At 36.5% G+C, this 24054-nt stretch overlaps 1 protein-coding gene across 1 annotated transcript in view; it reads right to left on the reverse strand.

Moving 5' to 3' along the window:
- Positions 1 to 24054, reverse strand: part of LOC148940513 (disintegrin and metalloproteinase domain-containing protein unc-71-like) — a 426194-nt gene that overhangs the window by 25756 nt on the left and 376384 nt on the right. The window contains exons 19-20 of the mRNA XM_089104806.1: positions 21154 to 21273; positions 11448 to 11705 (exon numbers count right to left, since the gene is read on the reverse strand). Of these exons, the coding sequence (XP_088960932.1) occupies positions 11462 to 11705; positions 21154 to 21273 (364 nt within the window). The 3' untranslated portion in view covers positions 11448 to 11461. The remainder of the gene's footprint in view (positions 1 to 11447; positions 11706 to 21153; positions 21274 to 24054) is intronic.

Consider the following 24054-nt stretch of genomic DNA (forward strand, 5'->3'; position numbering starts at 1 on the left):
TTCATATCATAATTTGTGAGCTGAATCAATAACTTCTAGAGTTCGGCCAATTTTATTAATCTTGGTAGCTAAGCTTGAATATGCTATAGCCGGTATGGTAGGAACTTCGGTTGGAAGTCGGATCACATAAATAGGAATATTTATGTTCTCAGAATCACATTTCCGGATTAACCAACGTATTCCTGATATTGTTTGTAATTGCTTTTTTAGTCGCTAACGTATACTAGACAACAGTCATCTGGAACTGTAGCTTGAATAAAGTTTAATCTTTGCAGTTGAAACAGCCGGAATTTCTGAAAAATCAACCGCATGACTCACGATGATATCGTCGTCAATTGTCAAAGTCTACTTGGATAAAGTTCAAAACAGGCGAATAAATCCTATTGAACTCTGTACGAGTTGACCATGCAATCCCTAGATCATGACTCTCAACTATTTGAAAAGGGAATAACCGATTCAATGTTTTCAAAAAATCATGGGGTAATTGTTTTGGACTTGTCGGGGACTCATGATATGAGCATAGTACGAACAGGGAATGTACTTTTAGAGTGTACATTTTCCAATGCTCTGACTGAGAGTATCACGCTAATATCCTTGAGTCAATTTGAAACCTATTGGGAAATCACACCCGACGGCAGTGTTCTACTAGACCTAGCACCATGAACACAAACCAAATAATCAACGTATTTAGTATGGATCCATACATGTCCCAGTACAAGTAGGGAGACCAGCTCACCTTCACCACGGTCCAGGTTCGTCATTTCAAAATTACTCGAACACATAGTGTTCAAAACCCAGGAAACTTTGCCAATGGAAGAGCCATCTACTAGCGATACTTTATTAGTGCAGAGAATTTGCCTTCAGTTGTAAGTAAATTTTTTTAATAATTGGTATATCTTTTTCCTGCAGAATGCTATATTTTATGTCTTAGAAAAAAAGCTATTCAAGAGCTATTTTAAAAGATTTGGTAATTGTCTATTACCTAATATATCTTTCAGTTTATGCTACCACTCTCCTCAAAAGCATTTGGCACCATCTATCAAGAATTACAGATTAGATCAAAACTTCATGTAGATGACCCTTTGCCCACGTTCGCCACAAATTTCCTGCTCAGGTTCACCAGCCTAGGGTATGGCGAACCATGGCTGGCGAACCTGGGCTGGTGAGCTTTCATTTTGTTTTCATTGTAGTATTTTGTTATGTGTTGTTGTATTATTCCGTATTTTAGTAGTTATATATTTTTCAGAAATATTATGTATTTTACTAGTAATATTCTGTATTTTACTAGCCCATCTAAATGAAGAGTTGTTACTGGCAATAATAATAGGATAAAAACAATTGGATCGAGTCAATTTGCATGCCCAGAAGTTGTGACATTGATTCGAAATTTAAGATTTTGTTATGTTGATGTAACATTCGACGAAGAATATTGAGACGAAACGTATTATCTTGAGGTTACCACGTAAAAAAGAGCTCTTGAAATTTTATTTGATCTTTCAAGCTCAGAACACATTATATTTCTGTTAAAAACAAACTGGACAATCCAACTAACATATTCTAAAAGTTTTAAGTAGTCAATGTTGTTTCCTTGCCAAAATAAGTAGGTTATACATCATGACAAAAGACAACGCTAAAAACTTTGAAAAATTTAAGACTGGACATGTAGGGTAAACTTCTTCTGCAAAAATCTTCAATGTTACATCAAGCATATTGGTGCACTATTCTGTATTTTATTAACAGTATATTTTCTTTTGTTTTCAGACATCATGCGAACGCCAAAGCCTGCTACAAAAAGGAAAAAAGGTACGACTGAACCAGAACTACTTCGTGAAGCTGTGCTAGAAGTCATTGAGAAGCAAGTTCCAAAGGCAACAGCTTCGAGAAAATACCAGATTCCTCGTGCAACCTTACGAGATTATGTGAAAAGAATCAGCAAGAACGGCCTGGAGGTTAGAGGTTTGCCTCTCTTTTTTTTTCACCACGATACGCCACTCGTAAAATTTTTACCGACGAACAAGAACGGGCTCTTGTCAAATACCTGCAAATAATATGCCATATGCATTATGGACTATCAAGACTCGATCTACGTCAACTTTGTTACAAATATGCCACGCCGAAGCAGCTTAAAATTCCAGATTCATGGACATGTGGTGAGAAAAATCAAGCTGCGGGAGATGATTGGTATCGGGGGTTTATGCAGCGACACCCCGAGCTTACAATCCGACAGGCAGAAGCTCCCAGTCTGGGAAGGGCTAGGCCTACTGCCTTCAACCGCTTTACAGTTCAGCAGTTCTTTAACAATCTTCGGACTCTATACGATCGTCACTGCTTTGGCCCAGAAAATATTTGGAACGTCGATGAGACAGGATTATCGACTGTTCACAAGCCAGGCACTGTCATTGCTGAAAAGGGCCAAAGGCAAGTCGGAAAGGTAACGTCTGGCGAAAGAGGGCAGAATATCACGCTTTGTATCTGTGTTAGCGCTATTTGAAATACTGTTCCTCCAAGGATGATTTTTCCCAGAAAAACCTGCCCTGATATTCTACTAAAGGGAGCTCCACCAGGGACCAATGGGTTCGGAAATGAAAAAGCTTCTGTATGGATGACGACCAAGCTCTTTGTCATTTGGCTGAACCACTTTATTAGTCATGTAAAACCAACAAAATCAAAACCTGTTCTTCTTATTTTGGACAATAATATTACCAGATATTCTAGCGATCTGCTTGAGCTGGCTAAGGAGAACGGTGTTAATCTTTTAACCATGCCCCCACATACGACTCATAAATTGAAGCCTCTGGATCGCTCCGTTATGTTTCCGATTAAGACATACTACAATCGAGAAGCCGCAGCTTTTATGAGCAGAAGCAAATGCGAAACCATAGCCATTGCTAATGTCGCAAAGATTCTTGGCTCATCTTACTTCAAGGCTGTTACTCAAGAAAGCATAATCAACGGGTTCCGCTGCACAGGAATTCATCCATTCAACCCGGAAATTTTTCAAGACCACGAACACCTAAGTTCATCCGTTTCCGATAGAGCAGAAGTACCACCACTGGCCCCTTTCAGCTCAGAAGGTAACTCTGCGCGATATTCAGAAGCACCATGTGCAAGTGAACCACCCCTGAGAGACTCGAGTCCAGAACAGCTGCCTGTTACAATGTCTGGTTCTGTTAACGATAGCTATTCAGAAATTATAGATCTTTTCCCATTGCTGAAAGGATTCCCCAGGAAGCAGAAAAGAAGAACTGCAAATAGAAATAAAACAGAAATCCTAACAGATACACCAGTAAAAGAAAGAATTCAGCAAGAGGTGGAAAAGAAAAATAAGAAACAAAAAGTGCTAGAAATGAAGAAACTAAGCAAGACAGTTGCGAAGCAATATAAATTTCCAAAAAGGAAGCTTTTTTGCGAAGTATTTGAGTATAAAAGCAGCTCTGAAGATTTTGTAGTTGATTCTGATTGTTGCAGTGACGAGAGTCTGAATGTTGGCGATGTCGAGGCTGAAACTGAAATATCTGGAGAGATTACAGTCGGTGATTTCATTCTCACTGGAATCGATGGAAAAAGAAGCGGGAAAACATACTATGTTGCGTCAGTGCTAGAAATCAATGGTGATGATCTTGATGTCAAATTTCTCAAAAAGGTTGAACCAAACAAGTTTGTTTATACAGATGAACAGGCTTTTGTAGAGAGACAATCAGTGGAAATTAAACTTGATCAACCCTTCTCATGCGGAGGGACTAAAAGGCAATCAGAAAAGCTGACATTTGGTGTCGATCTTTCCGCATACAAAATAAAATGATCAGACAAATGTGATACGAATTACCTGTATTAAATTTTCTTATACCAATAGCTGATGAGTATTAAACATATTCTTAAATGAGAATGGCTCTTCTGATTTTTTTAAAAGTGGTTTTCAATGCTTGGCGAACCAGAACCGGGGGATGGCGAAGCTGTACCGGGGTCGTACAGGTTCACCATATCTGACCAAGGTCATTGTTCTTTGAATTATGGCTATAACTGATAGGCTAAAAAAAATATCAAAATTTTGCTTGATGTCCTGAATGTGTAGGTACATTTTGGTGGGAAAAAGTTTACTGTAGGTTGACAAGCATAGTAGAAAAAAATTATTTTCTAAAAAAGTGATGAACGTGGGCGGGTCTCCCCGCCGTGGGCGGGCCTACTATTGCATACCTTCGGACTTCATTGAAAAAATTCCAAGTGTTAACAATACCTTAATCATTGTTAATAGCACTCCATCGACTTTGAAGACCGGCCATTGGCTATGCATCTTTCAAACAGCGAAGAATATTGAACTTTTTGATCCTCTTGGCCTATCATATAAATTCTTCACTCCATACATCAGTAACTTTATTGAAAGCAGTGGGAAAACCATTATTCAAAATCAACGAGGAGTACAGGATTTAACGACTAAGACATGTGGCTTTCATGCGCTACTCTTTTTCATTTTCAGATGTCGTGGCTACACCTACAAGGAGTTTCTCAACATCTACGTTGACTTACATCGATTTAACGACTTTATAATTTAAAATATACTTAAAAGCGTATTTAATTTTGATTTTTGTGCCCTACTAATAGAATGTTATAAAATTTTATTTGAAATTGTTTATTAATAAAAATTTATATACATGATAAAACGACTTTTCTACTCTTTAGATTTCATCTTCTACTAGGTATAGGTATTTGTCGACAACAAGTAGTGCAGGTAGATTATCTGAATTCACAGTGTACTGATCCTGATGTACTGCAATGTCAGGGTCACATTTTCTACAATAGAGTGTGACTTCACTCTTGTCATATCTCTTTGTATAGTATGATACTATTTTCATTCATTCTATAGAATTCATATGTTTCAATTTGCTTATTTGAATCAATTTCACAAATAGTGTCCTCAAGTGTCGAATCACATTCCGTCACAGTCAAATAAAAATCAGTGGGCTTTTAATCATAACATCCATTATCTTTACAACAATGACGTAGAAACCATATTCTTTTTCATGTTCCAACAGTTGAATTGCTGACCCGGTTCCTCCTCCCAGAACAATCTAAAACCACGACGATACCAATCTCGTAGCAATAAACTAAAATCACAATTAGGATTCTTTCTAATCATACCTGGATATGTATTCTCCCACTGATTACATTTATCATAATGGCAATTGGAGCATAGCTTCCCTCTAGGATGAGAGTCACACACCTCTTCAAGACAGGAATTACAACCTTTAATTTGTATAGCATATTCTTTCTGCAATTTACACATGTTGTATAATCTATACTTTTTATCATACTCATTAATCATTGTACAATTCTCACATGATGACAAACTGCCCAGTGTGTAAATGCATAGCGGACATTTATTTAACATTTTTTCATGTTTTGAAACTCTCACTGCCACAATGAAACTGAGCTACCAACAACAAAACTTGTCTGAGATAGAGAGAGAGAAGTAAATCATCCTTGAGCACCATCTTTCTCATGAAAAAAAAGTCCTAAATTTCTAAACTTATGTTTAGAAGCATATCCACAATATCATTTTGCCATGTCGTGATCAATATATCAATAAATTGTGTAAATACATTTGGACCACGGCGTAAAAGCTTCAAACAATAGTCTAATGATGGAAAATCAGTTTTTATTATATCGACAAGCATTCCCCGAGAAAATATCTTTCTTCGAATAGCCAGCTCTAGGAAATCGTCCTCTAGAATCAAGCGTTTTTCCATAAACACTAGATCCACCAAGATTAGGTCTTTCTCAAATCTAACCATTTTTTAGTCCTAACACTCTCACAACCAACTTCAGACTAACCAGAGTTTCTTTTTGTACGCTAGAAAATATACGCTAGTCTACTATAGAAAGAAAAATTGCTTTGATTCAGAAACAATTTTATTGAACATAATTACAATAATAATATTCACTGATGCATTTTGTTCTCATCAATATATTTCGATAGGACATCTAATGCTGACCGAAGTTTATTTATATGGAGAATATTCACTTTTCCAGCAAAACAGAGTTACTCCTACAGTTTAAACTTTCCTACTGATATCACGTATCTTTCATACATACTGTCCCATTAAAGGCTTAGTCTACAACAAGCAACTATTTCCACAGCTACATTGGGCACTCGTATATCGTTGCTGCTTCTACTGCCAGTTACATCATTAATCTCTAATAATGTAAATGCACCACTCATTTTTTCTCCACTAATATCCTCTCAAATAAACTATTCTCTCTGAATTCAATTCTCTTACTAATATGAATTGTAGTGAAAACCATTCCTTTTATTCAAATCCCAACCACAAATCAAGTTATCGTATATTGAACAACCTCTGATTGGCTCCTAAAAAATGCCCACGTCAAACGGTACATTCATTGTGCAATTCCTATCAAAAACAAAAACCTTGCCAACTTTTCAAAATGTTCACGTGTAAATACAGTGTCAAAGGCAGGGGTTTTTCTTGCGCAATTCCAATGTATATTTTGATGTAGGTTTTCAATCTATTACACTTTTGACCATATTCTTGTAGGGTTGAATGTACGGTTGAAATGTACGGCTGAAATTTACTGTTGAAACTGTGCCATAGGTTACTACTAATAATGCAAGGAAATCTGGCTACTCCTCAACAGAAAAACTTCTCTTCCTCAAGGATTTATTCTCATGCCGCCCTTCCAACATTTTAGGCATTCGGTAAAATTTTCGCCGAAGGCAAACATTTCGGCAAAATTTTTGTAAAATTGCCCGAAATTTAGCAAAATTCTTGATTTCTGCAGAAAATTCAGCATAAATCAGGTAGCGATTCGGTAATATTTACGAAGATCGCCCCTCCAATGAAATGAGTCTCGGGACACCCCTGCACCTCGGCAGTACCAAGGAAGGCTCTTCCATGAAGGGGGAAAGAGATAGGTAAACCCAACCTAAAATTACCGTATCCGAAAGGATATCAATACCTCAGTGACTATTTGGCCGTGGAGTTAATGGGCCTTTGTCACTTGACCCTTGACATAGTTTTGTTTACAACCATAAAAATTATAGTAATGATCTGCAGGATTAGAAAGTTCTGCAATAATATAATATATATATATAATAATATATATATATATATAATATATATAATATATAATATATATATATTCAGGGTATTGTCCCAACCACTTTCTCAATTGGAGATCTTACGCCAGTTCCTAAAAAAGGAAAAGTTACCATGCAATGCTCCTCTTTCCGTCCAATCTCGGTTGCTACCACTTTCTGCAAGTTATTTGAACTTTTATTCGTAGATGAGTTTGAAAAACTGTGTTGCAGTCCACCAAGACAATTCGGTTTCCAACGCGGCGTTGGTTGTGCGGAAGCGCTCCATGTCGTTGCATTTGCACTCCTGGATGCACACAAATCAGGAGAAAGTCTAGCGATCGGTGGCTTAGACCTGCAGAGAGCGTTTGATTCATTGATTCATGCAATGTTGCTAAACTCAGCTAAAAGAGGAGTGAACTCAAATATCATCAGGGCTTTCCGTGATATTTATTCTCACCTTCGCGTGCGACTCAAGCTCCCTCCCGATAAAGGCCTTCCGCCAGCCCCACGGTCAGCTTTGATACCAGTCCATAAAGGTGCCCGTCAGGGAGCAGTTTTATCCCCCAATTTCTTCAATAACTACATTATTGAACCTCAAGACAGCTTTCCTTCATCATACATTCTCAGTTCCATTGACATCTCCCTAGTGTGCTATGCCGATGATACGCTGAATCTCAGCCGGACGCTTAACCGCCTTTCAGAAATATTTTCATGTCTGCAGTCTAACTACGAGAAAGTCGGTCTGAGATTCAACTCCCAAAAGTCGGAAGTTTTGCTTTATAATTGGAAGAATGGCCCTCCTACTAATATCCCACTAGGTGATTGTTCAGTAAAACCAGTTGATAAAATAGTATATCTGGGGATTTCCAATAGGTTCCTCATTACAGCATACCCGTTCCTTCCTGATCTCACATCTTGAACGGCGAATATCCAGCTCCTATGCTTTGATCGTTAAATCCACTCTGAGATTTAACCGTCCACTACTGGCAAGTATTTACAACGCTACCGCTCTGCCACATATATTATATGTGACCCCTTTCTGGAATTTATTGGCAAACCGTGAAAAGTTTAAAATCCGCTCTATATTTTTCTGTTTTGCAAAGTACCTACTAAAATTGCAACCTTGGAAAAAAATAGTTTTCTGATTCGGCGCTATAACCTAGCGGACCCAAATCTAGCTGTTGAGACCCTTATTAGCCGGCAAAAAATAAAACCAGCAATTCTAAGGCACGAGTGGGCAAGTTTGCTTGTTTAATTTTCCCTTTTATTTCCCTTTTTTTTTCTTTTTTTTTCTCCTTTCAAAAGTTGTTGTCTTTATTGCTATTTTCGAAGAAGTTGTTGTTTCTGTTGTAATCTTTGAGTATGCTATATTTAAGTTTCCACTTTTCGTACTATTTTGTATACTATTTAAGAAGTTGTTGCTTTTGTTGATATAATACTTGAATTTTTTAAATATATAACCAGATTGCAATTATGATAACAACTCTATGCATAACAAGCAACAACTGGATCCAACTGCTCTGGATAATAAGTTCCATGCAATTACAGCCGCGATCGTAATCGCATTTTTCTTTTCTTTTTTATGTCTACCCTTGGTACCCAAAACATTGCACAAGTACATCAATTTGATACTGCCAAGCTTGAACCTTCACTTAAGGCCACATTTTAACTGAGGTGTGGCCTTTATAATACTGAATAAGGATGATTGATACTTTGAATGTGCCCGTCTCGCCACGCCTAAAAGGGGTAAATGGAGAAACCATAGCTTTTAACCATGAGCAATTTAGTCTACCAAAATCTGAGGTTTTACGGATACTTTTACGGATACTAAAAATCCTGTACGGATACTTATGTTTTCAAAATTTTGTTCCATAGAAGAAAGTATTAGTTTTATTTGTTGCAAGATACTTGAGAAAAGAGGGGGAGGAGGACCCCCCTCTATGCCAATTATGCTATATTCTCTATGCTCTATGCTATGTTCTATGCGACCCCCCTCTATCCTATGGTCTTTATGCTTATTAACTGAAAAGAACTATATCCGGAACAAAAGTTTTTTTTTTATAAGAAATTAAGGAGAAATATTGAACCAGAGACGAGGAAAATAAATTGGTAAAAAAGTCCATAGTTAAAACAAAATAAAGTTGCTATCAATAAATAAATGAGACCCAAAGAGACATAAGTTGCGATGAGGAAGCAGGTCACTCAGGTCAACCTTATAAAAAAATAGAAATTAGCACAAAGAGGAGCACGGTTAATCAAATCTTCCTAGTCTCGAATACTCCCTTAAAATTTTAACTCGATAATAACCCCTTTTCAAGATATTGTAAATACTTTGAAAAATTGGGTGCACATAGCCTTATTTTGATTTTTTCAGGTTCCCAGAATATATTTTTGAAAAACTATGGGATTCTCGAAATTTTGATCAAGTGTATTTGGAAGAATGGAGGTGAGTAGGAAAAAGTGTATGGAAGGGGGGCTGGTCACCCACAAATCACTTTTGAATCTTATAAAGGGCATTTGGACCAAGCTATTTCGACTCTTAAAAAGAGGATCCCAGAATATATTTTTGAAAAACCATGGGATTCTCGAAATTTTGATCAAGTGTATTTGGAAGAATGGAGGTGAGTAGGAAAAAGTGTATGGAAGGGGGGCTGGTCACCCACAAATCACTTTTGAATCTTATAAAGGGCATTTGGACCAAGCAATTTTGACTCTTAAAAAGAGCACTTGAATTTTCAATTTTCTATTCCAATGGCACATTTCCATTCCCGAGATATTGCAAATTTAGTATTTTGATAGGCTGGATCTACATAGCGCCTTTTGAAGTAACTCTGACCTTTCCCAGAATCGTAATTCAACATCTACTTCCTCCCCTAAAGATCTACTGGAAGTTCCTGAGATGTTACAAAAACGTCATTTTGACAACCTGGCACAAAATAATTTTTTTGATTTTTGTCACAACCTTGCCGCGCGTGAATTATAAGTTCCATAGTCCCATAGCACAAAAATATTATTTTTTCCGGATTTTTCAACCCTTTCGCCTTCCCCATACACTAAGTGTCTTATGATTGTTCAAAACCCCCGTCAGCATCCCCAGACAGTTCCGATTTAATACCCTTAACCGTTCCTGAGATATTGAAGATACGCCCTTTTAATAGACTTGCAACATATAGTGTAACTTTTTTTTTAATATACCTCAACGTGCCCTGAAAGTTTCAAGTTAGCACTCTCTGTCGTTTCCAAGAAATCGCGAATAGGCGTTCTTGATAACCTGGAAACACAAAGTGTACTTCAACTTAGTTCCACATCCCCCTCAACACACTTGAAAAAGTTCAGATTAGTACCCATAGCCCTTTCTCAGAAAATTCAGCAACAATCTTCTGATAACATGGATGCTCATAAAATGTTTTGATTTAGTTCAACATCCTCCTGGACATATCCTAAAAGTTTTACCTTAATAGCATTAGTCCTTTTGGACCTCCAGGGTTAAACATGCCCCATTTACAATACATATGTGTAAACAATAGGCAGCTGGCATAATTTACGCTCCATTCCCCAGGGGCTGTGTGGATTATGTCATCCCTGAAGGCGTAACTACTGGACCTTTGGAATATTGTGAACAAAACCGCTTATATCGGGTGTCTTTTGGCGTTGAGGAGTAATAGTTAAAAGGCCTGAGGAAGGGAGGCTGGTTACCTTCCATTCACTTACAACCCTCAGAAAGGACTCTAAAACTTTAAAATCCTAATATAATGAACCCCCCCCCTCCAACGTTTGTACTATACAAAGTGGCCTGGTAAAAAAAAAACATATTCTAAAGTCGTATCCCTCTTTCCTTAAGCAACACTAATTACCGCTAATTACACTAATTAGCAAGAATAATTACCGAAAGGCTACTAACCTTCTATTCAGGTCAAGAAAATTATTACTTTATAGCATAAATTAAAAAAAAAATGAAGCGACCTGTAAAATACAGTTCGAGTAGAGAGATAGTTACTTTTATCCATTGCTAGAATCTTGAGAGTAATTTAGCTGCCAAATGCGGAAGTTTCAACTGCCATTCGAATGAACCACCCTTCAACGTTTCTACTGCCAGTACACGAAGTGGCCATGTAAAAAAAACAAAGCCATATCGCTCTTTCTTTAAGCAGAACAATTGTGCAGTCTGTAAAAGTTAATTGCCGATTAGATTGGTAACCTTCAATTCATGTCAAAAAATATAACTGTGTAGCCTTAATTGTAAAACAAAATGAAGCGAAGAGTAAAATATAATTGGAGTGGGTGGGTGGGGTAGTTCTTTTAGCCTTCATTAGAATCTTGAGAGGGATTTAACAGCCAAATGTTTATTACGTACCTTATCCACTAGCGTCAATGATATCGTGCTTGTCTGATTAACTCTTCAACGTCTTCCGAGTCTCGTGATTCTCCACTTTCGGTTTGAGGATAAGTTATTGGTTCGTCAGATTCAGAAAATGAAGGCTCTGAGTTAGGTGAGAAGTCCCTTATCTTGCTGCTTGATGTGAGGTTATATACTAGTTGTGCCTCTGTTTCGGGAGATAAATCTTGTGATGCTATTGACTCCAAAAGTTGGAGTTGCTTTTGATGTTCATCGCTAAAAGCAAAAATTTAATATTAAACATGAATTAAAAAAAAATCGAAACGAACTGTATCGCTCCCATCAAGATAACTCCAAAAGTAGGAGTTGCTTCTGATTGCTGATAGAGTAAATTAAATAATATTAAACAGCAATTAAGACAAAGCCAGTGGTAAGGAGCAGAGCAATGGCAATGAAAGAATACTACGGAATCAATTAGGGAAGTAAAACGTTCCTCAGCTTACATTATACCGACGATCTAAGCATTCTAGATATTTGCCAAATATAGGAATTTTTAGAGGTTTTGTGAGTTCAGGGTGCATAAATAGATCTGGAAATTAATGTTAAAAAAGATTAAGTCACAAAGCTACAGTGATGATTAAGCTACAGTGATGACAGTGGTCAAATATGGCTCTGAAGCATGGACGCTCCGAAAAGCGGATGAAGATTTGCTAGATGTTTTCCAGAGAAATTGCTTAAGGATTGTTCTGGGTACCCGGCTGACTGACCGTATTTCAAACAATAGGCTATACGATAAATGTGGTTCAACACCGCTCTCTAAGGCTATAATGAAAGAAAGGATGGGCTGGCTAGGGCATGGTGTGCGGATGAAGAATGACAGATTGCAGAAGATTATTTTTTTCGGCCAACCGTCTAAGGCTAAACGGAAAGCAGGTCGTCCCCGTCTGGGGTGGGAGAACGTCATAAAGAAAGATTTAAAGGAAATGGGAACTTCGTGGGCGGGTGTAAAAAGGGAGGCTTATAATACATTGGGATCGAGGAGGAGCGTGCGTAGCTGTGTTGGCCTCAGGCGGCTTGGTGCTGCGGTGAGTTGTTAGTAGTAGTAGTAGTAGTAAGTCACAAAGACTTAAAATAAGTGAAAGTACTGGGGTGATGCTGGGTAAGGAAAAGATCGACCAAGTGAGCAGCTGCACTTACCCAGGTAATATTGTTAGTAACGATGAAGGGCGCAGTGAAGATGTTACAAGTAAAATAGCTAGCCAAGGTCCTGTTTTTTTTATATTTGAAAAAGTTTGGAAGAATGGGAAGATAAGTCTGCGCATCGAGATAAGAATAATGGATGCTACAGTGATGACAGTGGTCAGTTATGGTTTTGAAGTGTGGGTGCTCCAAAAAAACGGAGGACGATTAGCATGAATCTTTTTCAGAAAAATTACCCACGGGTTATTTTGGGTATGCAACTGACTGACTCTATCTCAAAAAGTAAGCTGTACGAAACATGTGGGTCAGTCCTGCTTTCTAGGGCTAAAATGAGAGATAGGTTGAGATGACTAGGACACGTTCTGAGGATGAAGGATGACAGAACTGTCCAAGGATTGTCCATGTTGGGCAACCGTCTAGAGCCAAACAAAAGTCAGGTTGCCCCTCAATGGGATGGCGGATTGTCATAAGAAAAGATTTATGGGAAATGGAAACTTCTTGAGAGGGTGTAAACTTCGAAGCACTAAATAAGTTGGGATGGATGAAGAACATACGTAGCTATGTTGGCTTCAGGTAGCTTGGTGCTGCAGTAAGTTGTAAGTAGTAGTAGTAGTTAAGACAAATCAACATAAATTATGATGGTCAATATAAAATAAGGTATTACCTTCAAAATGGGGCGACTCCAAAAGTGTGAGTTGCGATCTATATGCATCGCTAACAGTGAAAATTTAAGATTAAACAGAAATTTAAAACAAATCAAACCAAAGCGAAGCATCCCTATAAAAAAGGATTGACACTAAAAGCCAGATTTTCTTTTGATACTGGCTGCTAGTAGCGTAAACTTAAAATTGAAAAGCCACTGACCAAATCAAAACGAATTGAGACACTCTAAACAAAACAAGATACCCCCTTCAAAACTGAGTCACTCCAAAAGTGTGATTGGCTTTTCATTTACGTTGTCTTTTCCATTTTTTTGTTCCCTGAACAAGCGGAAGCTTTGGGGAGGTAATTTTTTTTTTTAATAAGCCCCCTTGTATTTAAACCCCGTTTAATCTTTTCATCGTAAAAGCATACATTTGATAATATTGAACACCAGCTGATACAAATAAGTCCGTAAGACATCCAAAAGGAAGTAAGACGCTATGATATCAAAGCAAAATAAAATACAATCAAAGTAGGCTACTGAATGGAACTGGAAATCAAAGAAGATTTTTCCTTCCGATTGTCGATTTACTAAAAAAACTATGTAATAATTAAAATATCTTTTATAGGATTTGAGCTGGTTAACAGCTAAATCAATTAGTTACATAAACAGTCCACTGAGAAAAGATGAAAAATAAATTAGACATTTATTGACGCGAAGGTCCTAATGAGCCAATACAAATGGACCAATGACCAATATTAAAAATTCGATTCCAAATAATATGGTGGCCGGCGTTTACCTCCCCCCCTCTCAAATTACCCCCCCCCCAGAAAATAAACCCTGAAAAATACCCTCCTCCGCGGAAAAAAACCCCGTGGGAAAATACCCCCCGTCGAAAATAAGGCCTTCAAAATCTGCTAATTTTAATTGAGTTTAATTTTTTAATTTCGGTTGGGGGGAAGCAGTTTCGGTACTTGTGTATTATGCGCTACTCACTTAAGTATACGATGTGTAAAATACGAGAAAAAACCTGTTTGTTTTTTAGTTTTTTTTTTCATCTTAGCGAGAGAAAAGACAAAGACAAGTGACAGAATATATGGTAAATATATAATTCGGGCTATATGTTTGCACATAAGGGGGGGGGGGTAGAATGTTTGGAAAGTTTGAATCCAGAAAACAATTTTTTCTAGGAATATGGCGACTAAAAAATTACAGAAGAATAGCGATGTATCTGGATATTTTGTTAATAATAAAAAAAAAAAATCCAATTATAAAGTAAATATAATGTTTCATTTCAGTGTTTTTTTTCAAGCGTCAGGTGTTTTTCTTTTTAATGACCGTAATACCAAGAAATGAGTACTATTATTACGTTATTAGGACCTCTCCCCCCCCCCCCCGAAATGTTTGTCCGGCTTGTAAAAATGTAACAAAAATGAATATAAACAAATATTTGTTGCGTTTTTAAAGATTTTTTTGGTACACCCCCCCCCAAACAAATAAAACATCTACCCCCCCCCCCTGGATACGGCCTTGTTATTCTCTTTGTTTTGTCATGATTGGCCAGTCTGGCTTTATATCTTTTTAAATCTCTTTCGCAAAGCATCTATGATTTTATATATTTTATTCAGCAAACCTTTTTGCATTTCATATTGACAAATAATTATATGCTATCGACAATCATATTAAATTGTAATGTGCCTTTTAATGTAATGTGCCTTTTCCCCCTTTTTTTGAAAATAAGGCAAATTTTTTCAGGCTAGTAACTTTTGATGGGTTAGACTAAATGAAACATATACATTTGAAATCAGTATAAAAATCCGATTCTTTTGATGCATCTACTGGATTCAAAATTCTTGTTTTTAGAGTTTCGATTACTATTGAGCCGGGTCGCTCCTTACTTACAGTTCGTTACCACAAACTGTTTGAAAAACCGAGAAGATATAAAATATTTTCTTCCCATTAAAAAGACTGTGGTATGTCAATAAAAAAACGAGCAAAAATTCATTTTGAAAACTTTTTGCACAAAAGAAGTTTTTTAAAGAACAGTAAAGAGCTCCATTAAGCCAAAAATGAGCAGAAATAAAGTCAAATAATCTTCAGCATAATTTGTGCTTATTATTAGGTTTAGGCTAATGGATTATTATTAGGTTAATGTAGAGTTTCATTTAAGTGCTTCGTGATGATCGCTGATCAAAGTTTATGTTATTTGTGCCTTTCATTTATGTTATTTTACTGTGTTCATGGCCATATATTTAGCCTTAAAATACACTTATCTATCTATCTATCTAATATGCAGAATAACTGTACCAAGCACATTTTGTATGCAGACCCGCCGTACTTCCCCCCTCTCCCTAATGTGCAAATTTATAGCCCAAATTTATTTCTAAAGTAACGAAGAAACTAACAAAAAAAACGGTTTCTTCTCGAGTTTTACACAGCGTAAACTTGAGTGAGTGGCGCATAATACACAAGTAACAAAATTCCTTCCCCCTACGGAAATAAGAAAAACTCTAATAAAATTCTCAAATTTGGAAAGCCTCATTTTCCCTGGGTGGGGGGATATTTTCCGGGTGTATTTTCCAGGGAGGGGCAGGGGGGTGGGTAAACACCTAGAACCAAATAATATAACCAAAAATACAATATTATTCAAAACAAAGCAAATAGGTTGAACAAAAATAAAATAAATAAACTAAACAAATTAAAGAAAAATAAACAAATAAAATTGATAAATAAAGTGAACAGGCTAAATAGATAGGTAAATAATGCAACAACTAACAACAAACTGAATTTATTAAAAATTGAAACATAACTTAAAAAAAGATGAATGTAAACAATTTAAATAAATTAAAACAATTTAAATAAATTAAAACAAATTAAATCAATTAAATAAATCAATATGATTAACGAAAAAATGAATAAATAAATCAATAAAAATGAATACACAAAAATAAATAGATCAGAAAAATGGTGTTTATCTACCAAGTCCAGGTCATCCAAATTGTTCAAAAAAGAATAATTAGAGTCCGACAGAAATTTCCTTTGGTTTGGTCACTTTTAGGTTCTTATTTTGAGCATATACTTTTTAGTAATAATATCGTAGATTCCGGGAAGAGCAATGTATGCTTACTGAGCGTTCCTGAGTATAATTAGCATACTACTACTACTACTACTACTACTACCAACTCCCTGCAGTACCAAGCAGCCTGAAGGTAACATATCTACTCAGGCTCCTCCCCCATCCCATTCTATTTAAAACCTTCCCTCTGTACACCCTCTCAAGAAGTTCCCGTTTCCCTTAAATCTTTCTTAGCGATATCCACCCACCCCGCTCGGGGGCAACCAGCTTTTTGTTTGGCCCTAGATGGGTGGCGTAAAGAGCGATCTTTGGCAGTTTGTCATCCCTCGCACAGAACGTGTCTTAGCCATCCCAACCATTCTCTCAATATAGCCCTAGAAAGTGGGATTGAACTCCGTTTCTCGTATGTAAAATTAGCATGGTTCCCGTCAAATCAGAAAAAACACCCTGTGTTAAGTCTTCGTTTCGAGTCAAGTTCTTTCGTTTCGAGTTCTTAGGAATCCGTCTCCGTGTCCGAGTCCATGTTTAATAATAGTGTGAATTAACAGATTGAAGATACAATCAAGTGCTTTGACGCTAAAACTTCAGAAAGGATAAACAAATAAGTGTGACTGACAAATCTGACAAAACTGACAAGATATAATACTTAAAAACAAAACTAAACCAACCTATTTAGGCTAAAAGGAGTAGGATACATAGCGTGAAATATCAGGGAAAGCTATCATCATCATGGGCTATTATAATTTGGACTTCCGTTCTACCTTCATTCTAGACTTATAATTAAATAAAAAAAACAAGTTTTTTTAACTGAAAGTAAGGAGCGACGTTAAAACTTAAAACGAACAAATTATTCCGTAAATGAAGGCTGTCCCCTCCTCAACGCCTTGCTCTTTACGCTAAAGTTTTTTATTGTTTAAAAAAATAGAGTTGTGAGAAAGTCAGACTTTAGCGTAAAGAGCGAGGCGTTGAGGAGGGGACAGCCCCTATCATATACGGAATAATTTCTGTTCGTTTTAAGTTTTAACGTCGTTCCTTACTTTCAGTTAAAAAAACTTGTTTTTTTTATTTAATTTTTGAACGTTTTTGAATTAATGCAGGTTTTGATTTTGGCTCACCGTACATGAATAATTAAAACAAAATTTGCATATTATATTTGGTTAAATGGCTTTCTCGAAACTTGTTTAATCTTATTTACGAACGTTTTTATTAGTAATAAATATACGTAACTTAGAATTAACTTACGTAACGAACTTCTATATTCATAAATTTTTAACACGTATATTAGGGGGTTCGCCCCCTAGTCAATACCCTGCTCTTTAAACTATAGTTCGAATTTTTTTTCCAGTTCTTTAAAAATGACCTCTTAATCACAATCAGTTGATCAGTTGAAAAACTTGTTTTTTTTATTTAATTCCTGATCTTTTCTTTAATAATGCTGGGAAATCCGGCGCCCCCTTCATAGCAATGTCCCTTCCCCCATGAAAACTTCCTTCATGGAAAGATCCTTCCATATAGCCCCCGACCCTCTCCTTCCCCAACCTACCAGAAAAATCTCCTCTGAAAAAGTCTGTATACTTCCCAATAACCAATACTATATGTTAACATTGAGTAAAGTTCATAACTTTCAGCCCTCCCCCTGGGGACTTTGGGGGATCAAGTCATCCTAAAAGACATTTTTATCATATTTTCGACCATGCTGAACAAAATGGCTATCTCAAAATTTTGATCGGGTGACTTTGGGAAAAAAATGAGCGTGGGAGGGGGCCTAGTTGCCCTCCATTTTTTTTGGTCGCTTGAAAAAGGCGCTACAACTTTTAATTTGTGTTCCAATGAGCCCTCCCACGATATTCTAGTACTACTGGGTCAATACGATCTCCCCTGGGAAAAAAAACAAACAAAAACAAACAAAAAAACAAATAAACACGCATCCGTGATCTTTCTCCTGGCAAAAAATGCAAAATTCCACAGTTTTGTAGATAGGAGCTTGAAACCTCTACAGTAGGGTTCTCTGATACGCTGAATATGATGGTGTAATTTTCATTAAGGTTCTATAAATTTTAGGGGGTCTTTCCCCTCTTTTTCGAAAATCAGCCAAATTTTCTCCGGTGCGTAACTTTTGATGGGTAGCTCTAAATTTGATTAAACTTATATATTTGAAATCAGAATTAAAATCTGATTCTTTTGATGTATCTACTGGTATCAAAAACCCGTTTTCTAGAGTTTCGGTTACCATTGAGCCGGGTCGCTCCTTACTTACAGTTCGTTACCACGAACTGTTTGATTACCTTGCTAAGAGAGAATAGTCACGCAATAGTCATTCAAAACTCGTTAAATATAGAACAATGGATATACAGGCTACTCTTAAGTGTCCAGTAAGTAGTTATGCTATGCCAGTTGAAGTTCGCTTGAGTGCCTTTAGAATTAATTTTTTTATTTAAAAATAAATTGAGCAATAATAGGACAAACTAAGGTTATTTAAGAGGTTTTGGCACCTTTAAGAATTACCCTATCTTGGCCATACTCGCTTAAGCACCTAGGAGTTTGCTTTCAGAGACCTCATGATGCAACTACACCAAGGCTGTCGGTACCAGTGAAGCCAATTCGAAGCAAGACAAAAAGTTTTATCTCCTTGGGTCTTACAAGCTGTTTAGTTTGTGTGCTCAAGCAATTTAGAATTAATTAGGTGGACTTGCCACATCCTAGTCACATCTATCGATGCCACATCATACCACATCATAGTCACCGTGCCACTTCATAGTCACATCAATCGATAAAGGAAGCCAAATATCATAAATCACAAGGCAATTTTCTGGATTTTAGCTTCACACTTGTATTTAAAAAGCAAATGATTAAAATTGCTAGAAATTAGTTTAAAGAGTTTGCACCAAAAGTAATTCGTGTCCAACTGTTCTCTACTAATACTAAGTCTTCTTAACTTTTATCAGATTCCTCTCCCAGATAGAAAAAGCGCTGTTCTAAGTTTCCATTTTTTCAAGTTTTAAAAATCATGCCATAAACCTTGACTCTGATTGGTCAGTCAACAAATTCATATTTGAAAGTTGAACAATGTTCAACTCGAAAAATTATGAACGGTGAACGTAATTGGCGCTGTAGTCGTGCGTAATTTTGATTTTATCGGCAAGTGTGACTATAATGTGGCACGGGCATTATAGAGCTTGAATAAGAGATCGGAATAAACGACAGGAAACTAAACCCCGACACCTACTTATACCGGATGTCCTATGAAATTCCGTTTACGTTTCCCGTTTTGTGCCGGAGATAGAGACATTCTGATTTAATGAAATTTACAGCATCGTTTTTTTGTGTTTTTTTACGATGCAGAATTTTCTTTTTAAATTCAGTCTAAAGCCATTATAAACTACTATAAATTGAACTTATATTGTTTTTCAGTTTTTTAATGAAAATACGAAAAAGGGCCTTAACAGTGAAAATAATTCTATAAAAGGAATGATTCAAAATCTAGGCAGGGGAGAACCAAGGGGGGTTAAATCTAAGGAGGTGGGCACAGACACCACCACACTTCAATTGCCACAATAGCCACAATGTTGCACGAAGGCAACATTGTAGAGACAGCCTAAGGCTCAATTCAAAACAATGGTCATTCAATGGTCAATTTCAGAGCAATTCAGAGCAAACATTCAAAGCAATGTTCAATTCAATGGTCATTTCAGCCTGTTTTTGTAGATTTATAATTGAAAAGAGTATTAAAAAGCTACATCGAGGGGGGGGTGAGACTTTGAGGTCTAGTTTACCTTGTTGTCTTAACGTTCTAGAATGTAATAAACGATTAATTTTAAAAAGCAAATAGTATAAAGAAGACTTTTTTTTGACAAGATGCTTTAATCTAGCAGTACCGGCTTTAATAATTACTTATATAATTGAATTTCTTATTTTTAACTCCTCAAGGATACCAAGGATAAATACACTATAGACTCTTAATATGATACATCCCAGATTTTATTAGGGCGAAATTTAACAGAGCTGCGTGGTTAAATCTATATTTGATACCATATTTTAGAAAAAACTCGTGATAACTTCATTGGCTCCTTTGCCTAAGGTAAAAAAAAATCTTTTCACGGGTTTATTGTCAGTATTTCTTAGCTAAAAACGCACAAAAGTCACTAAAAAACAAAGTTTTACTTATGAAAGTAAAGAGCGAAGTTGAAAGTTAAAACGGACAAAAATTACTGCTTCGCGATTTATGCAACATATTTTAGACATAATATTTCAAACCAACTGGATTGTCATAGTTCCATATATTTGTAAAATTCTGAAAAATTAGCGCTTTATTGAAAACACAAAACCGACGCAACAAAGCAGAAATAAAACAGTAAAATCACTATGTGGCCCGCAGAAAACAAAATAGTTATTCACATGGCTCTCAATAGTCTTTCACTGGCCATGAAATCAATAACTTTTACGGTAAAAAAAACCTTTGCCTAAGGTAAAAAAAAAATCTTTGCCTAAGGTAAAAAAAATCTTTTCATGGGTTTATTGTCAGTATTTTTTAGCTAAAAACGCACAAGTCACAAAAAAACAAAGTTTTTCTTATGAAAGTAAAGAGCGAAAGTAAAAAAGCTTAGTTTTCAGCAAAGCGCCATTTTTTCAGGATAATATAAATATAGGCAAATATCACGAGTCAAGGGGGGGGGGACAAACCCTTTAACTCCTCTTCCTCTGGATACGACCTTGCTCAGTAAACATTTTGCACATAAAATTGAAATCCCGTTATTATTTCTGCAATTCCGACTCTTTCATTGACACTAAAAACTATTATAACTTACCTATCACTTCCAATATCATTTCTAAAGTCCCTGTTCCCTCCAATACTTTCCAAGAGTCTTTCACCGTAAGAAGGTCTTATATAGCGTCCATAATAGAACCGGGAATCATCATGGCTTAAGCTAAAAAGAAAACACTGTCAATGGCCATAAATTTAAGTCTTTAAAAACAATTGGCTCGTATAAAGAGATGGAGAATTGAAAAAGCTACTGGGACTTTCTTTTTCTATACGGAAATAAGAATTAAAATCTTTCTCTCTGTTTTATTTGTTCATATCAAAGATATTAAAAAACAGTTGTGGTTATGAGTCAAATCGTTGCTAGGAGTTGTTGAATATTTAAGATTGAGAGGGGAGGTTAGATTTCCGAGATGATTTTTTATTCAATATAAAATAATTTCCATTTGAATTTTTCCAACAAGTTTCAGAGAAATTACATTGAAAGTTAAATTTTTCTGAGGTCAGGCGAAATGAACACACTGGATATTTATAAAAAATTACCAAAAAATAGCAGTTCTAATTATATGCTATCATTTTTGTTTATTAGGACGTTCTATTGTTTCTTTTATATTCCAGACACTTTTTTTCATAAGGGCATGGGGGGACTATTTTCCCTCCGATCACTTTTGACTCTTAAAAAGGCCATTAGAACTGCCAATTTCCAGTCGAATGAGCCCCCTCCGAAGTTTATACGACCACATCTTCTAGATGAAGTGCCTCTGGAAAAAATAAACAAAAAAAACCTTATGGACTTATGAAAAAACTTTTTGGAGCCTTATGGCCTTAACTATAAGCAACGCTCTAGCGTTGCCTCCAATTCCAGGCAGAGTTTTGATACGCGTATTTCATGCATATTATGATAACGGTGCAATTAAACCTATTAATGGGAACTGGGAACTTCGTGGGCGGGTGTAAAAAGAGAGGCTTTGAATAGATTGGGGTTGAGGAGGAGCGTGCGTAGCTGTGTTGGCCTCAGACGGCTTGGTGCTGCGGTGAGTTGTTAGTAGTAGTAGTAGTTTCTTAACCGATTTTTGAATAAAAAAATAAACACAAAAAAAGAAAGTCTTTGGAGTGAAGCATATACCTCCTCTTTTACTCATAAAGATAAACCCAGAGTTTCTACATAACTTACAGGCTCTTTTCCAGAATCCTGATATGATTTATACGATGCACTATTTACGAATTAATATTTAAAAAGCGGTAGAATGTGTCACCAAAAACTACTTATTTAAACTTTGTTTTATAAATCTAATCTATTGTAACTTCAAATCCCAGAATCCAAAAACAACAGTGATGGGGCATAGTTTTGAAAAATGCAGAAATGAGATGAAATTGCCACACTGGATACTATCCTTACCTTAGACTTAATATGCTCCAATACATTCAGAGGGACCTAAGCCCTAGGTCCTAGGACACCAATAGAGAGACTCCACTCTTATCGGTACAAGCTGCACATCTCCTCACTTGGGTTCAGATTTGCCATCGTTAGTAATTTATCACCATTCTTTTTCTTACTAAGTTACTTTTGCTTTGCCAAGTGATTTTTTGTGATTTGTGAGGATAATAATTGTGATTATTTTCTAAAATTGTTGGAAACACAAAACTAAAGACGCAGATAAACGTTTGATTGGCAGTAAAAACTAGCATTGGTATTGCCGTGTATAGCGTGCCGTATAAGCCTATATTGCCATACTACTACTACTACTAGTACTAACAACTCATTTCAGAACCAAGCTGTCTGAGGCTAACTCAGCTGCGTGCCCTCCTCTTCCATCCCAATCTATTCACAGTCTCCCTCTTTACACCTTCCCAGGAGGTACCCATTTCCCTTAAATATTTCATTATGAAATGCTCCCACTCCAACCGCGAACCACCTGCTTTCCGTTTAGCCCTTGACGGTAGGCCAAAAAGGACGAAAAAAAACTTTTTTTTTAACTGAAAGTAAGGAGTGACATTAAAACTTAAAACAAACAGAAATTATTCTGTATATGAAAGGGGCGCCCTCCTTAACGCCTCGCTCTTTACGGTAAAGTTTAACTCTGTCTCACAAATTTATTTTTTGAAACAACAAAAAACTTAAAGTTGTAAGTTGTGCCCTGGGGAAAATAAGGTTTTCATAGAAAGCGTTGTCGTAGAAACTTCAAAAAGGGCTCATTCGATTGGAAATTGAAATGGCTAGTGCCCTTTTTAATAGTCGAAAGTGATTGGAGGACAATTAACTCCTCTCTCATGCCCACCATTTATCCAAACACATCCAACCAAATTTTGAAACTGCCATTTTGTTCAACGTAGTTGAAAATATTGGAAATTAAGTCTTTGGGGATGATAACCCCCTCGGAACCCTCAGGGCAAGGGTTTTAAGTTTTGCCCTGGGGGCATATAAGGTTTTATTATTGTGGGGGGAGAATTACCCCCACCCCATGCCCATCATTTCCCCAAATATTTCCGATCAATATTTTGATACGGCCAACTGGTTCAACGTAATTCAAAGGCCTGAAAATTTTGTCCTTGAGGATGACAACCCTCCCCTTATAGCCCTCAGGACAAGGGTCCCTTGTCCTGAAGGAATCACCAGAAGGAAAAAAGTAAACCTTAGGAACAAACGAGTCTATGACAGCAGGAAGAAAAATAAGAAGAACAAACAAACCAATATTCTGGTTTGTGATTCAAAACCCTGGTGATTCAACGTTACTCACTAGTCCTACTCTTGGCTCTGACCCGAGGAAAAGAAAAGTATTTGTGAGAGGATTTAAATTTACAGAAGATAACTATGAACCACCTGAAGGAACAAAAGTAAATCTTAGGAACAAACGAGTCTATAACCAGCGGGAAGAAAAATAAGAATAGCAAGCAAAGCAATATTTTGCCTCTTCCACGACATGGCATTTTCTGTTTTGAAAAACGA

Source organism: Artemia sp. Qi Xiang Cuo, chromosome 19, assembly GCF_049724085.1.
Source record: "Artemia sp. Qi Xiang Cuo chromosome 19, ASM4972408v1, whole genome shotgun sequence".
NCBI lineage: Eukaryota > Metazoa > Arthropoda > Branchiopoda > Anostraca > Artemiidae > Artemia > Artemia sp. Qi Xiang Cuo.